The 13,914-nt window shown below is 45.3% G+C and overlaps 1 protein-coding gene across 2 annotated transcripts in view; it reads right to left on the reverse strand.

Annotated features, from left to right (window-relative positions):
• The window catches only part of LOC132823027 (elongation factor 1-alpha 2), a 30,522-nt gene extending 26,989 nt beyond the window's left edge, over positions 1–3,533 (reverse strand). The window contains exons 1-2 of one of the 2 annotated variants that reach the window (XM_060836561.1): positions 3,429–3,533; positions 2,644–2,815 (exon numbers count right to left, since the gene is read on the reverse strand). In XM_060836561.1, coding sequence (XP_060692544.1) covers positions 2,644–2,787 — 144 coding nt within the window. In that variant the 5' untranslated portion in view covers positions 2,788–2,815; positions 3,429–3,533. Of the gene's footprint in view, positions 1–2,643; positions 2,816–3,047; positions 3,181–3,428 lie in introns of those variants that run through there. The other variant, XM_060836563.1, reaches the window with a different exon arrangement.
• Positions 3,534–13,914: the final 10,381 nt, after the last annotated feature.

Consider the following 13,914-nt stretch of genomic DNA (forward strand, 5'->3'; position numbering starts at 1 on the left):
GGCGATGTGGTGTTCTGGGAATAGGGAGGGATGCTGATTCAGGGTCAGCACAGACTCAGTGGTGCATGGTCTCTTTCTGCACTATAGGAATTCCACATTTCTGAAACAAAAGCATAAATTGCTGGGAACATCTCAGCAGCTCAGAGTTAACATTTCAGGTTCAATTGCTTGATGAAGGGTCATTAACTCTGTTTCTCTCTCCACAGGTGCTTCCAGACTTGCTGAGTTTCTCCAGCTATGTCTGTTTTAGATGGAATAACCAATATGGATGTAACAAAGGTGTGGTGGGCAGTTTCGACTTGAGGCTGGGGTGGATATTGTCAAAGTGACCGATGAGTGGGAACAGGTGGATGTGAGGCAGGATATATGCCCAGGATGACAGGAAACCCTGAGACATGAGTAGTTGGGTAGGGCCAGGGAAAATAGGGTGCCTTGAAGCTTCCAGAATGTTCTGTCATATTTCCAACCACTTTCAAAGCACATTCTCTGCATCTGAAGGGTCATCCATGAGATGGGTAAAGAATATAAAAATGGAAAGAGGGTAAACAATGAGCTTAGAATTGCTGAATCACTAGACAAACATATTTGACATTAAATGCAAAACAAAAATTGATGTTGATGGTGGTTAAGGTCCCACGATCACAGATAATTCCCAAAACGTATCAGCTTTGAAAAAAAATAGCAGGTGTCAGAAAAAGCACAAGTAAAATTAGTTCAATCCTGCAGCCATCACATCCACATTACTGGAATATTCTGAATGCCTGGCGAATGACAACTATTGAAGGGTCTAATCCATTAGTGAGTCAGCAAAGACACTGAGCCTGGAATAGATCACCATGGAAACCAAGGACAACAACTTGCATTTATAGAGCACCATTAAGGTAATAAAGAAATCCAAGGTTCATAGTAACATTATCAAAAAAGGTCATCGAACCACTAAAGGGATTATTTGGCCTGGTGAGATGAGTTTTAAGGAGATGGAGCGAGAGAGGCAGGGGTTGGAGTTCAAGCAGCTGGAGGTCATCAAAGGCAGAGATTAAAATGAACATGTACTAAACTGGAGATGTGCAGCAATTTCAGAGGTTTGTGGGGCTACAGGAGATTACAAAGACAGGAGGAATGAGGCATGGAAGGATTTAAAAACGAGGTTGAGAAATTTGCAAATTGAGGTGCTGTTGTCGAGGGGAAGGTAATGTAGGTGAACCTATGGGAGGTGAGAGGGGGTTGGTGTGAACTTTAGAGAATGGTCAAGCCTGGAGGACACAAACTGTAACACAATACAGAGAAGCCATTTCCAAGGATGGTCCCCACGTCTGCTTGCTTCCATCATCCAGGACCTCACAAACCACAAGATGTCACCAATCACATGATCAGCAAACGGCCAATTGTTAACCGGTTTGTTAGAATGGTTGGCGTTGCAATCATCGTCTATGGCAAGTTTCCAACTCTGAACAGGCAGATCTGGGATGTCTTTATTTAACCCACTGCCCCACCCAATGCCAACAGCCAATGATAACATCTTCAACCACTTCAGAATCAATTAAGAAATGGGGACAACTGTGCATTTTTTTAAAAAGTCAGATATTTCTCCCAGGGGCTCACGCAGTGACCTGCAGGTTAACTCAATCCCAGCAAACACTAGGGTCAAACCTGGACAGTTCATAACAAACAGACAGGCATCAAACTGGTAAGGTCATAGCTCATTCTCTTAAAAAAACAGGACTTGACCACCGTCTGCAAACAAATCCTACTCCAGAAAATTAAAATGAAGGAAAGGAACATTTAAAATATAAATATACTGTAAACAAATAGGATGTAATCTTTCAACCTCTACAATATTGGGTTAAGGGACTGAATGGGCTATTCTTGCTCCTAATATGGTCAGGGGTGTGGACCAAGCTCTGCTGGGGCTCAACTGGGACCATACTGGAAATGTGAGTGTGCTAAAGCAATGGTAGGAATACGTTGGGAATGTGTTGGGACACTGATGGTAACATCTTAGAAGCTGTGCTGGGAAAAGTGCTGGAACCAGGGCTGGGATGGAGCTGAGACTGGGATGGAAAACTGCTGCAATGTAGCTCGGATTCAGTGGGGAAGCTGCTGGGATGGATTTGGGATGCTGCTGGAATGGATTTGGGATAAAGTGGGAAGCCGCTGGGATCAAGCTGGAAGCTGTTGGGATGGAGTTGAGAAGCTGTTTGGATGGAGCTGGGATGGAGTTGGGAAGGTGCTGGGATGAAGTGGAAAGCTGTTGGGATGGAGCTGCGATGGCATTGGGAAGGTGCTGGGATGAAATGGGAAGGTGCTAGGATGAAGTGGGAAGCTGTTGGGTTGGAGCTGGGATGGAGTTGGGAAGGTGCTGGGATAGAGTTGGGAAGGTGCTGGGATAGAGTTGGGAAGGTGCTGGGATGAAATGGGAAGGGGCTGGGATGAAATGGGAAGCTGTTGGGTCGGAGCTGGGATGGCTTTGGGAAGGTGCTGGTATGGCTTTGGGAAGGTGCTGGGATGAAATGGGAAGGTGCTAGGATGGAATGGGAAGGTGCTAGGATGGAGTGGGAAGGTGCTAGGATGGAGTGGGAAGGTGCTAGGATGGAGTGGGAAGGTGCTGGGATGAAGTGGGAAGCTGATACAACTCTCCGTTACCTCTGCCGCCTCCTTCTCGAATTTCTCGATGGTTCTCTTGTCGATGCCCCCACATTTGTAGATGAGGTGTCCGGTGGTGGTGGATTTGCCGGAATCGACATGACCGATGACCACAATGTTGATGTGAATCTTCTCTTTGCCCATGGCTGGGGCTGGAGCTGGGGACAGATCACTGCAGCAGACACACAGAGAGAGAGAGAGAGAGAGAGGAGTCAGGGAGGGGGAATTCTCCGAGTCAGCCCCGCCACAGGGAAGGTGAAAGGGTCAAACCCAGTCCTGGGTTTGGAAAGGGAGGAGGGGGGAAAATATTCCAAAGGATCCCAGCAGGTGCCTGGTTTCAGTTCATGGAGATTGGTCTAAATATAACTCCCTGTCAATCCCACCCTCTCCCTAAATGTAATTACCTTTCCCAATCTCCCAATTCCTCGCTTTTAAAACATTTCTTTGTCTGGAATGATTACATTAGTAGACTGTCTCCTTTTCATTTCCCACCCAATCGCTTCTCTCTCTCTCTCCGTCTGGAAGAATAGCTGGTTTTATTCCTGGTTTTATTCTGTCTCTCTGCGCCCTTTTATCTATCTATTCCTCCTCCTTCACTATCTGACCATCTCTCCCCCTCCTTCCATTCTATTTAATCCTATTCCCTTTTCACTCTGACTCTCTGTAACACAGCTCCTGCTAATGGAGTGCAGACACCCCAGCCCTCCCCCAGGGTTAGCCCCCGCTCCGTTCCCTGTCCCCCCCCCCCCCCCCGGGGTGATCCTGCCTCGCCTGCCCGCTCTTACCTGCACTGCTGCCGGGGAGACCTGCTGCCGCTTCTCGCTGATCTTTATTGCGGACGGCGGTGGGCGGTCTCAGCAAATACTGACAAGCCTCCTCCCTCCCTTCTCCCTCCCCCCCTCCTACAGCAATGCGGTAAAGAACCTTCACCAAAATAACATACTGCGGAGAGAGAGAGAGAGAGAGATAAACAGAGGGAGGGAGGGTAGAGGGATAACGAGGGAGGGAGGATAGAGGGATAAATAGAGGGATGGAGGATAGAGGGATAAAGAGGGAGGGAGGATAGAGGGATAAAGAGGGAGGGAGGATAGAGGGATAAATAGAGTGAGGGAGGATAGAGGGATAAATAGAGGGAGGGAGGATAGAGGGATAAAGAGGGAGGGAGGATAGAGGGATAAATAGAGGGAGGGAGGATAGAGGGATAAATAGAGAGGGAGGATAGAGGGATAAATAGAGGGATGGAGGATAGAGGGATAACGAGGGAGGGAGGATAGAGGGATAAATAGAGAGGGAGGATAGAGGGATAAATAGAGGGATGGAGGATAGAGGGATAACGAGGGAGGGAGGATAGAGGGATAAATAGAGAGGGAGGATAGAGGGATAAATAGAGGGAGGGAGGATAGAGGGATAAAGAGGGAGGGAGGATAGAGGGATAAATAGAGAGGGAGGATAGAGGGATAAATAGAGGGATGGAGGATAGAGGGATAACGAGGGAGGGAGGATAGAGGGATAAATAGAGAGGGAGGATAGAGGGATAAATAGAGGGATGGAGGATAGAGGGATAACGAGGGAGGGAGGATAGAGGGATAAATAGAGGGAGGGAGGATAGAGGGATAAAGAGGGAGGGAGGATAGAGGGATAAATAGAGGGAGGGAGGATAGAGGGATAAAGAGGGAGGGAGGATAGAGGGATAAAGAGGGAGGATAGAGGGATAAAGAGGGAGGGAGGATAGAGGGATAAAGAGAGAGGGAGGATAGAGGGATAAAGAGGGAGGATAGAGGGATAAAGAGGGAGGATAGAGGGATAAAGAGAGAGGGAGGATAGAGGGATAAAGAGAGAGGGAGGATAGAGGGATAAAGAGAGAGGGAGGATAGAGGGATAAAGAGAGAGGGAGGATAGAGGGATAAAGAGGGAGGATAGAGGGATAAATAGAGAGGGAGGATAGAGGGATAAATAGAGGGAGGGAGGATAGAGGGATAAAGAGGGAGGGAGGATAGAGGGATAAATAGAGAGGGAGGATAGAGGGATAAATAGAGGGATGGAGGATAGAGGGATAACGAGGGAGGGAGGATAGAGGGATAAATAGAGAGGGAGGATAGAGGGATAAATAGAGGGATGGAGGATAGAGGGATAACGAGGGAGGGAGGATAGAGGGATAAATAGAGGGAGGGAGGATAGAGGGATAAAGAGGGAGGGAGGATAGAGGGATAAATAGAGGGAGGGAGGATAGAGGGATAAAGAGGGAGGGAGGATAGAGGGATAAAGAGGGAGGATAGAGGGATAAAGAGGGAGGGAGGATAGAGGGATAAAGAGAGAGGGAGGATAGAGGGATAAAGAGGGAGGATAGAGGGATAAAGAGGGAGGATAGAGGGATAAAGAGGGAGGGAGGATAGAGGGATAAAGAGAGAGGGAGGATAGAGGGATAAAGAGGGAGGATAGAGGGATAAAGAGGGAGGATAGAGGGATAAAGAGGGAGGATAGAGGGATAAAGAGAGAGGGAGGATAGAGGGATAAAGAGGGAGGATAGAGGGATAAAGAGAGAGGGAGGATAGAGGGATAAAGAGGGAGGGAGGATAGAGGGATAAAGAGGGAGGGAGGATAGAGGGATAAAGAGGGAGGATAGAGGGATAAAGAGGGAGGATAGAGGGATAAAGAGAGAGGGAGGATAGAGGGATAAAGAGGGAGGATAGAGGGATAAAGAGGGAGGATAGAGGGATAAAGAGAGAGGGAGGATAGAGGGATAAAGAGGGAGGATAGAGGGATAAAGAGGGAGGGAGGATAGAGGGATAAAGAGGGAGGGAGGATAGAGGGATAAAGAGGGAGGATAGAGGGATAAAGAGGGAGGATAGAGGGATAAAGAGAGAGGGAGGATAGAGGGATAAAGAGGGAGGATAGAGGGATAAAGAAGGAGGATAGAGGGATAAAGAGAGAGGGAGGATAGAGGGATAAAGAGGGAGGATAGAGGGATAAAGAGGGAGGATAGAGGGATAAAGAGGGAGGGAGGATAGAGGGATAAAGAGGGAGGATAGAGGGATAAAGAGGGAGGATAGAGGGATAAAGAGAGAGGGAGGATAGAGGGATAAAGAGAGAGGGAGGATAGAGGGATAAAGAGGGAGGATAGAGGGATAAAGAGAGAGGGAGGATAGAGGGATAAAGAGGGAGGGAGGATAGAGGGATAAAGAGAGAAAGGGAGGATAGAGGGATAAATAGAGAGAGAGGGAGGATTAAGGGATAAGAGAGAGGGAAGGAGGGAGGATAGAGAGATAAATACAGAAGGAAAAGCAGAGAGGAGGGAGTATAGAGAGATGAACAGAGAGCATGGGAGGGAGGGAGGAAAGAGGGATAAACAGAAGAATGAGGGAGGATTGAGGGATAAGCAAAGGGAAATCGGAGAGAGGAGGCAGAAAAGATGGATAAACAAAGGGAGCTAGGTGAGAGAGAAAGCAGGCAGGATAGAGGGATGAACAGAAGGAGAGAGAAGATAGAGGGTTGAACAGAAGGAGAAGGAGGGAGGATAGAGGGATGAACAGAAGGAGCAAGAGGAAAAGGGAGGTGAGAAAGAGAAGAGAGAAAGGTGAAAAAGCAACAAGGAAAAGAGAAATTCTGGAATAAAATTTACCCTTTGTATCATACCAAATACAACACTGCAGGTATTACAGAGTCTATGTTGTATTCAAAAGAATAGCAGTCGTGGTATGTGTTATAGAGAATGAATCTGAGTGTATAGTAAAGGGAATAGCAACTCTTGTGTATACCACAAAAAATAGCAGATCGTGTGTACAACATAGAGATTGGCAGCCTTATTGTGTATTATAGAGAATGCCTGGTCTTGTACACATTATACAGAATAGCAGACTCTTTGTATACTGTAGACAATAGCAACAATGGTGGACATTGTAGGAAGCAGCAGCCACTGTGCAGACTGATGGGTACCATAGCCTCTGTGTAGCCTCTAATATAACATTTCCTGCATATATTGGACAGAATTGCTAGTTTTTTTCTATATACTTGTGGATGATGTTCTCTACGTATCATAGAGCATATCAGCTACTGTATATATGACAGATAATGTGGATCTAATGTTTGATCAAGGAAATCAACACAGAGAATGCTGGAAAAACTCAGTAGGTCTGTCAGCATCTGTGGAGAGCAGTACAGTTAACATTTCAAGTCTGATATGACACTAAAGAAGAGTCATACTGGACTCAAAGCATTAACTTGGTTCCTTTCTCCAAACCTGCTGAGTTTCTCCAGCAATCTCTGTGTTTGCTTCAGATTTTGAGAATCTCTAGTATTTTGCTTTGATTTGGGAGTTTAATGTGGGAAATTGCAGCTGCTGTGTGCATTGTAGCCAGTAGCCACCCCTGTCTATACTACAGGGAATGACAATTTCTGTGTATGTTTTCAAGAATTGGAGAAGGTAACAGTGTTGTTGTAGTGTTAATGTCAGTGGGCTAGTCATCCAGAACCCAGGGGTAATGTTCTGGATTAGAAACCCACCATGGCAGGTAGTAAAACTTGGATTTGATTTTCAAATATCTGGAAGTTTAAAACTAGTCAAGTGGTGACCACGTAGTCACTGCTTATTGTCATAAAAACCAACTTAGTTCACTAATGTCCTTACTTGGTCTGGTCTACCCATCACTCTAGACCTACAGCAATGTGATGAAGGGCTTATGCTCGAAACATCGAATTCTCTATTCCTGAGATGCTGCCTGGCCTGCTGTGCTTTGACCAGCAACACATTTGCAGCTGTGATCTCCAGCATCTGCAGACCTCATTTTTTACTACAGCAATGTGGTTAACTCTTAACTGTCCTCTGGGCAATTAGGGATGGGTGACAAAAGCAGGATAAGCCACGTCACATGAACAAATAATTTTTAAAAGCAATTTCTGTGTATATTGTAAATGATAGCAACTCATGTGGAAGACAGCTCTACATTGTTCTGTGAGTAATTGCTTCCTCATTCTTTTTCTCCCCCATTCATTACAGATTGGCCAGACCAGAATTTATTGCCCATCCCCAGTTACCCAGAGGACATTTACTGTGGGTGATGGGTCTGGAGTCACATGTAGGCCAGAGTAGGTAAGGATGGCAGATTCCTTCCTTAAAGAATATTAGTAACTCAGATAGGATTTCCTGACTCTCAGGGTCATCATTAGACTCTCAATATCAGTTTTTTTTTTGTATTGAATTCAAATTCCACCATAGTAGAATTTGAACCCAGGTCCCCAGAACATTACCTAAGTCTCTGGATTCACAGTCTAGTGACAATACCACTATGCCATCACCTCTTCCAAGTTCAGGGTTGAAGAATGATCCTTTATTTTGCTCAACATATCAATAGCAAAACTGTTTCCATCTCTACCATGGAAACAGTGCAAATTAATGCAAGGCTTAAAAAAGATGTTCCAAATTATGAGACATTTTGAGAGAGTAAACAGGGAGAAAATGTTTCCACTGGTAAACAGGTCAGCAACAGGAGGTTGGCTCAAGATTTAAAACAATCAACAAAGGGGTAGTAGAAGGAGATTCAATGATAACTTTCAAAAGGGGTTTGGATAAATACTTCAGAAGGGAAACAAAATGCAGAGCTATGGGAAAACAGCAGATAAGAGAGACCGTTTAGATCATCCTTTCCAAGAGGTAGGACAACCATGATGGATCAAATGGCCTCTCCCTTTGCACTATACTGTCAACACACTCATACAAATACCATGCATCAAGATATAGTAGACAGGGAGGAGGCTGGGAGAACACAGCAAGGCAGGCAGCATCAGGAGGGTCAGGCAGGAGGCTGGGGGAACACAGCAAGCCAGGCAGCATCAGGAGGGTCAGGCAGGAGGCTGGGGGAACACAGCAAGCCAGGCAGCATCAGGAGGGACAGGCAGGAGGCTGGGGGAACACAGCAAGCCAGGCAGCATCAGGAGGGCCAGGCAGGAGGCTGGGGGAACACAGCAAGGCAGGCAGCATCAGGAGGGTCAGGCAGGAGGCTGGGAGAACACAGCAAGCCAGGCAGCATCAGGAAATGCAAAAGTCAATGTTTTGGGTGTAAGCCTGCTTCAGGACTGGGGTGGGTGTGGGAGGAGCTGCAGATAAAGGGGGAGATGGGGGCAGGGTGTTGAAGTGGGGATAGGTGAAGACAGGTAGAGGGTACGATCTGGTTGGTCAATGGAAGGAAGAGTTGAGAGTGTGGTGCTGGAAAAGCACAGCAGGTCAGGCAGCATCTAAGGAGCTGGAGAATTGATGTTTTGGGCAAAAGACCTTTATCAGGACTTTAATCTCCAATATCTGCCATCCTCACTTTCGCCCGCTGGAAGCAGGAATCAGATTGGTGGCAGGGAGCAGTGGAAGGAAGGGGCAGGGGCTGCGAAGGGCATTGGGGGAAGGGAAGAGAGATTATTTGAAATTAGAGAACTCAATGTTGAGTCCTCCAGGCTGTAGGCTGCCCAGGTGGAAGATGAAGCGTTGTTCCTCCAATAGATGTTGTGGTTTGATGGAGGAGGCCAAGGATGGTCATGTCGGAAAGGGAATGAGAAGGGAATTGAAATCTTCGGTGACTGGGAGGTCCGGTCAGCCCCTGTGGGCCTGGCTGAGATGTTTGGTGAACCATTCCCTGAGTTTACGTTTGTTCTCCCCAATGTAGAGAAGACCACATCGGGAGCACCAGATACAGTAAACTAGGTTGGAGGAGAGGCAGATGAACCTCTGTCTCACCTGGAAGGACTGTCTGGGGCCCAGGATGGAGGTGAGGGGGTTGGTATGCCGGCAGGTTTTGCATCTTTTCCAGTTGCAGGGGAAGGTACCTGGGGGTTCGGGGGGTTAGTGGGGAGAATGATGTGAACCAAGGACTGTCCATAAGACAATAAGACATAGGAGAGGAAGTAAGGCCATTTGACCCATTAAGTCCACTCTGCCATTCAATCAAGGCTGATGGGCATTTCAACACCACTTACCTGCACTCTCCCTGTACCCCTTAATTCCTTGCAAGATCAAGAACTTATCAATCTCTACCTTGAAAACATTTAATATCCTGACCTCCACTGCACTCTGTGGCAATGAATTCCATAGGCCCACCACTCTCTGGTTGAAGAAATCTCTCCTCATTTCTGTTCTAAATTGACCCTTCTCTAATTCTAAGGCTGTGCCCACGAGTCCTAGTATCCCCACCTAATGGAAATAACTCTCCAGCGTCCATTCTTTCTAAGCCGTGTATTATCTTGTAAGTTTCTATTAGATCTCCCCTTAACCTTCTAAACTCTAATGAATACAATCCCAGGATCCTCAGCCGTTCATCATATGCTAGGTCAACCATTCCAGGGGGTTTCCATGTTAATCTCCGCTGGACGCGCTCCAGTGCCAGTATGTCCTTCCTGAAGTGTGGGGCCCAGAATTGGACACAGTATTCGAAATGGGACCTAACCAGAGCTTTATAAAGTGGCAATAGCACATTAGTGCTTTTACATTACAACCCTCTTCAGATAAATGACAACATTACATTCGCTTTCTTAACCATGGACTCAACCTGCAAGTCAACCTTTAGAGAATCCTGGACTAGCACTCTCAGATCCCTTTGCACTTTGGCTTTGTGAATTTTCTGACCATTTAGAAAGTAGTCCATGCCTGTGTTCTTTTTTCCGAAGTGCAAGACCTCACATTTGCTCACATTGCATTTCATCAGCCATTTCTTGGACCACTCTCCTAAACTGTCTAAATCTTTCCGTAGTCTCCTCACCTCCTCAGTACTACCTGCCTGTTCACTGATGTACAGCACGAAAACAGACACTTCGGTCCAACTCGTCCATGCCGACCAGATATCCCAACCCAATCTAGTCCCACTTGCCAGCACCCGGACTTCATCCCTCCAAACCCTTCCTATTCATATTCCCATCCAGATGCCTTTTAAATGTTGCAATTCTACCAGCCTCCACCACTTCCTCTGGCAGCTCATTCCATACACGCACCACCCTCTGTGTGAAAAAGTTGCCCCTTAGGGTCTCTCTTATATCTTTCCCCTCCCACCGTAAACCTATACCCTCTAGTTCTTGACTCCCCAACCCCAGGGAAAAGACTTTGTCTATTTTACCTATACATGCCCCTCATGTATAAGCTTCTATAAGATCACCCCTCAGCCTCTGACACTCCAGGGAAAACAGCCCTACCCCATTCAACCTCTGCCTATTGCTTGGATCCTCCAACCCTGGCAACATCCTTGTAAATCTTTTCTGAGTCATTTCAAGTTTCACAACATCTTTCCAATAGGAAGGAGACCAGAATTGCACACAATATTCCGACAGTGGCCTAATCAATGTCCAGTATAGCCGCAACATGACCTCCCAACTCCTGACCGATAAAGGAAAGCATACCAAACACTTTCTTTACTATCCTATTTACCTGTGACTCCACTTTCAAGGAGCTATGAGCCTGCACTCCAAGGTCTCTTTGTTCAGTAACACTCCCTGGGACCTTACTATTTAGTGTATAAGTCCTGCTAAGATTTGCATTCCCAAAATTATCTAAATTTAACTCTGTCTGCCATTTCTCAGCCCATTAGCCCATCTGATCAAGATCCCATTGTAATCTGAGGTAACTGTCTTCGCTGTCCACTACACCTCCAATTTTGATGTCATTTGCAAACATCTTATGCTCACATTCAAATCATTTATGTAAGTGATGAAAAGTGGACCCAGCACCGATCCTTGTGGCATTCCACTGGTCACAGGCCTCCAGTCTGAAAAACAACCCTCCACCACCACTCTCTGTCTTCTACCTTTGAGTCAGTTCTGTATCCAAATGGCTAGTTCTCCCTGTATTCCATGAGAATAATCAGTCTCTCATGGCGAACCTTGTCGAATGCCTTACCGAAGTCCATATAGATCGCAACTACCACTCTGCCCTCATCAATCCTCTTTGTCACATCTTCAAAAAACTCAATCAAGTTTGTGAGACATGATTTCCCATTCACAAAGCCATGTTGACTACCCCTAATCAGTCCTTGCCTTTCCAAAAATATGTACATCCTGTCCCTCAGGATTCCCTCCAACAACTTACCCACCACCTCACTGGTCCAGGCTCAGTATAGACCAGGCTCACTGGTCTCTAGTTCCCTGGCTTGTTCTTACCAACTTTCTTAAATAGTGGTATCATGTTAGCCAACATCCAGTCTTCTGGCACCTCACCTGTGTCTATCGATGATACAAATATCTGATGACAATCACCTGATGAAGGAGCAGCGCTTCAAAAGCTAATGCTTCCAATTAAACCTGTTGGACTATAACCTGGTTTTGTGTGATTTTAAACAAATATCTCAGTAAGTCCCCTCATCCAGATCATTAATATATAAAGTGAACTGTCGAAGGGAACAGTCCTTGCGGAAGGCAGAGAGGGATATGGAGAGGAAGATGTACTTGGTGGTTGGGTCTATTTGGAGTTGGTGGAAGTGTTTGAGGGTGATGCGTTGGATGCGGAGACCGGTGGGGTGGTCGGTGAGGACAAGGGGTCTCTGTCTTTATTGTGTTGGTGGGGGGGAGGCGTTTAGAGTGGTGTTACAGGGAATGGAAGTGGTGTGGTGAAGGGCTGTCTGGATGATGGAGGGAGGAAAAGCACACTTTTGAAAATAGATGGACACCTGGGATGCTCGCAAGTGGAATGTTTCCTCATCCGAGTAGATGCAGCGGAGGTGGAGGGATTGGGAGAATGTCAAGATCTCAACTAGATATAGCCTGCAAGGACTCAGTGCTAAATAACAATTTAAAAGTAAACATTGGAAAATAAAAATAAATTGTTAGCCCTGATCTGATGTGGATCTGGTTGGTCCATACACTGCACAACACAGCAAACATGGGGATTATATTGGCCGGATCTTCATGTGGTGAGAATTGGCCAATCAGCAAGATTCAAAGCTCACCATTGGGTTATACACAATATACAGGCAGGAAAATACACATTGAGTCTTGTAGTAACACAAAAAACTGTCCATCTGTTTCTTAGTGAAATCTATACAGAATGTTCCTTGCTTTGTTTGCTGGAGCTGCTGTTCCTCATAATGTACACAAGAAATGACGTTATTTATAATGCACAGGGACAGCTAATCCTGTGATGTTCAAAGTAGCTGTTGTGTTCTGCACATATATGCAAAGTTCAATGCACAATAAGACACAGGGACTGCTACCATCTGCACAATATACATGAGTCACTATTCTCTACAAAATACACAGAGACTGCTATTCTTGACAATATATCCAGGGACTGATAACATCTGTAAGGACCAGTGCTTCGAAAGCTTCCAAATAAACCTGTGGACTATAACCTGGTGTTGTGAGATTTTTAACTCAACAATACAGGGGCTGCTATTCTCTCTAATATACACAAGGACTGCTGTTCTCTATAATATATACAGGGACTGCTATTCTCAATTATATACTCACTCTATAATAACAGTGAAACTTTTACTCTAATTGGAACATTTTGCATGATAATTTTATATCCTGCATTAAGTAATTTGGAAGTCTCAGCAAGAGCTCAACAGCTGATATTAAAAAAAAGAATCAGTGTCTTCAAGAAACTATTTAACTACGACAAGAATTTAGCTGATTTTTACCTTCTCGTCATTGTTATAGGACAGAAAACACTGAAAAACACAAGAATCATTAACATCTTCAGAAATATTTCAACTATTGCCAACTATTTCTTTGGAAAGGACATAAAAGAAGTCATACAATTCAGCCACGATTTGCAGTTGTTTGCAGAGATAAGCAGAAAGTCTTTGTGGAAGTGTGAACCTTCAAACTACTCTCACCTGCATCATTCTAGTCGAAGGTTATATTCCTAAAAAAGTTACATCAAGGAACACTCATTTATTTATTCAATTATGGAAAATGGGTATTATTAGCTCAACCAAGATTTCGTGCCTTAACCCCTATATGCCCTCAATAAGATGATGATGAGCTATCTTCTTGTACTGCTGCCATCCATATTTCAGAGGTATACCTATTGTTGTGCGTTTTCAATGTCTATTTTTAAATTGTTTCTTTGCACTGAATCCTTGATATTCTCTATAATACACACAGGGACTTCAAATTCACTATAATATACAAAGGGGCTACTATTCCAGAGAATACAGATTGGGACTGCTATTTTCAATAATATACATAGGGACTGCTGTTCTCTATAACATACATGGGACTGCTATTCTCTATAATACACACAGGATCTTCTGTTCTCTACAGTATACACAGGGGCTGCCATTCTGTGAAAATATACAGAGGAGC

The sequence above is a fragment of the Hemiscyllium ocellatum genome, chromosome 15 (genome assembly GCF_020745735.1).
Source record: "Hemiscyllium ocellatum isolate sHemOce1 chromosome 15, sHemOce1.pat.X.cur, whole genome shotgun sequence".
In the NCBI taxonomy this organism is placed as follows: Eukaryota; Metazoa; Chordata; class Chondrichthyes; order Orectolobiformes; family Hemiscylliidae; genus Hemiscyllium; species Hemiscyllium ocellatum.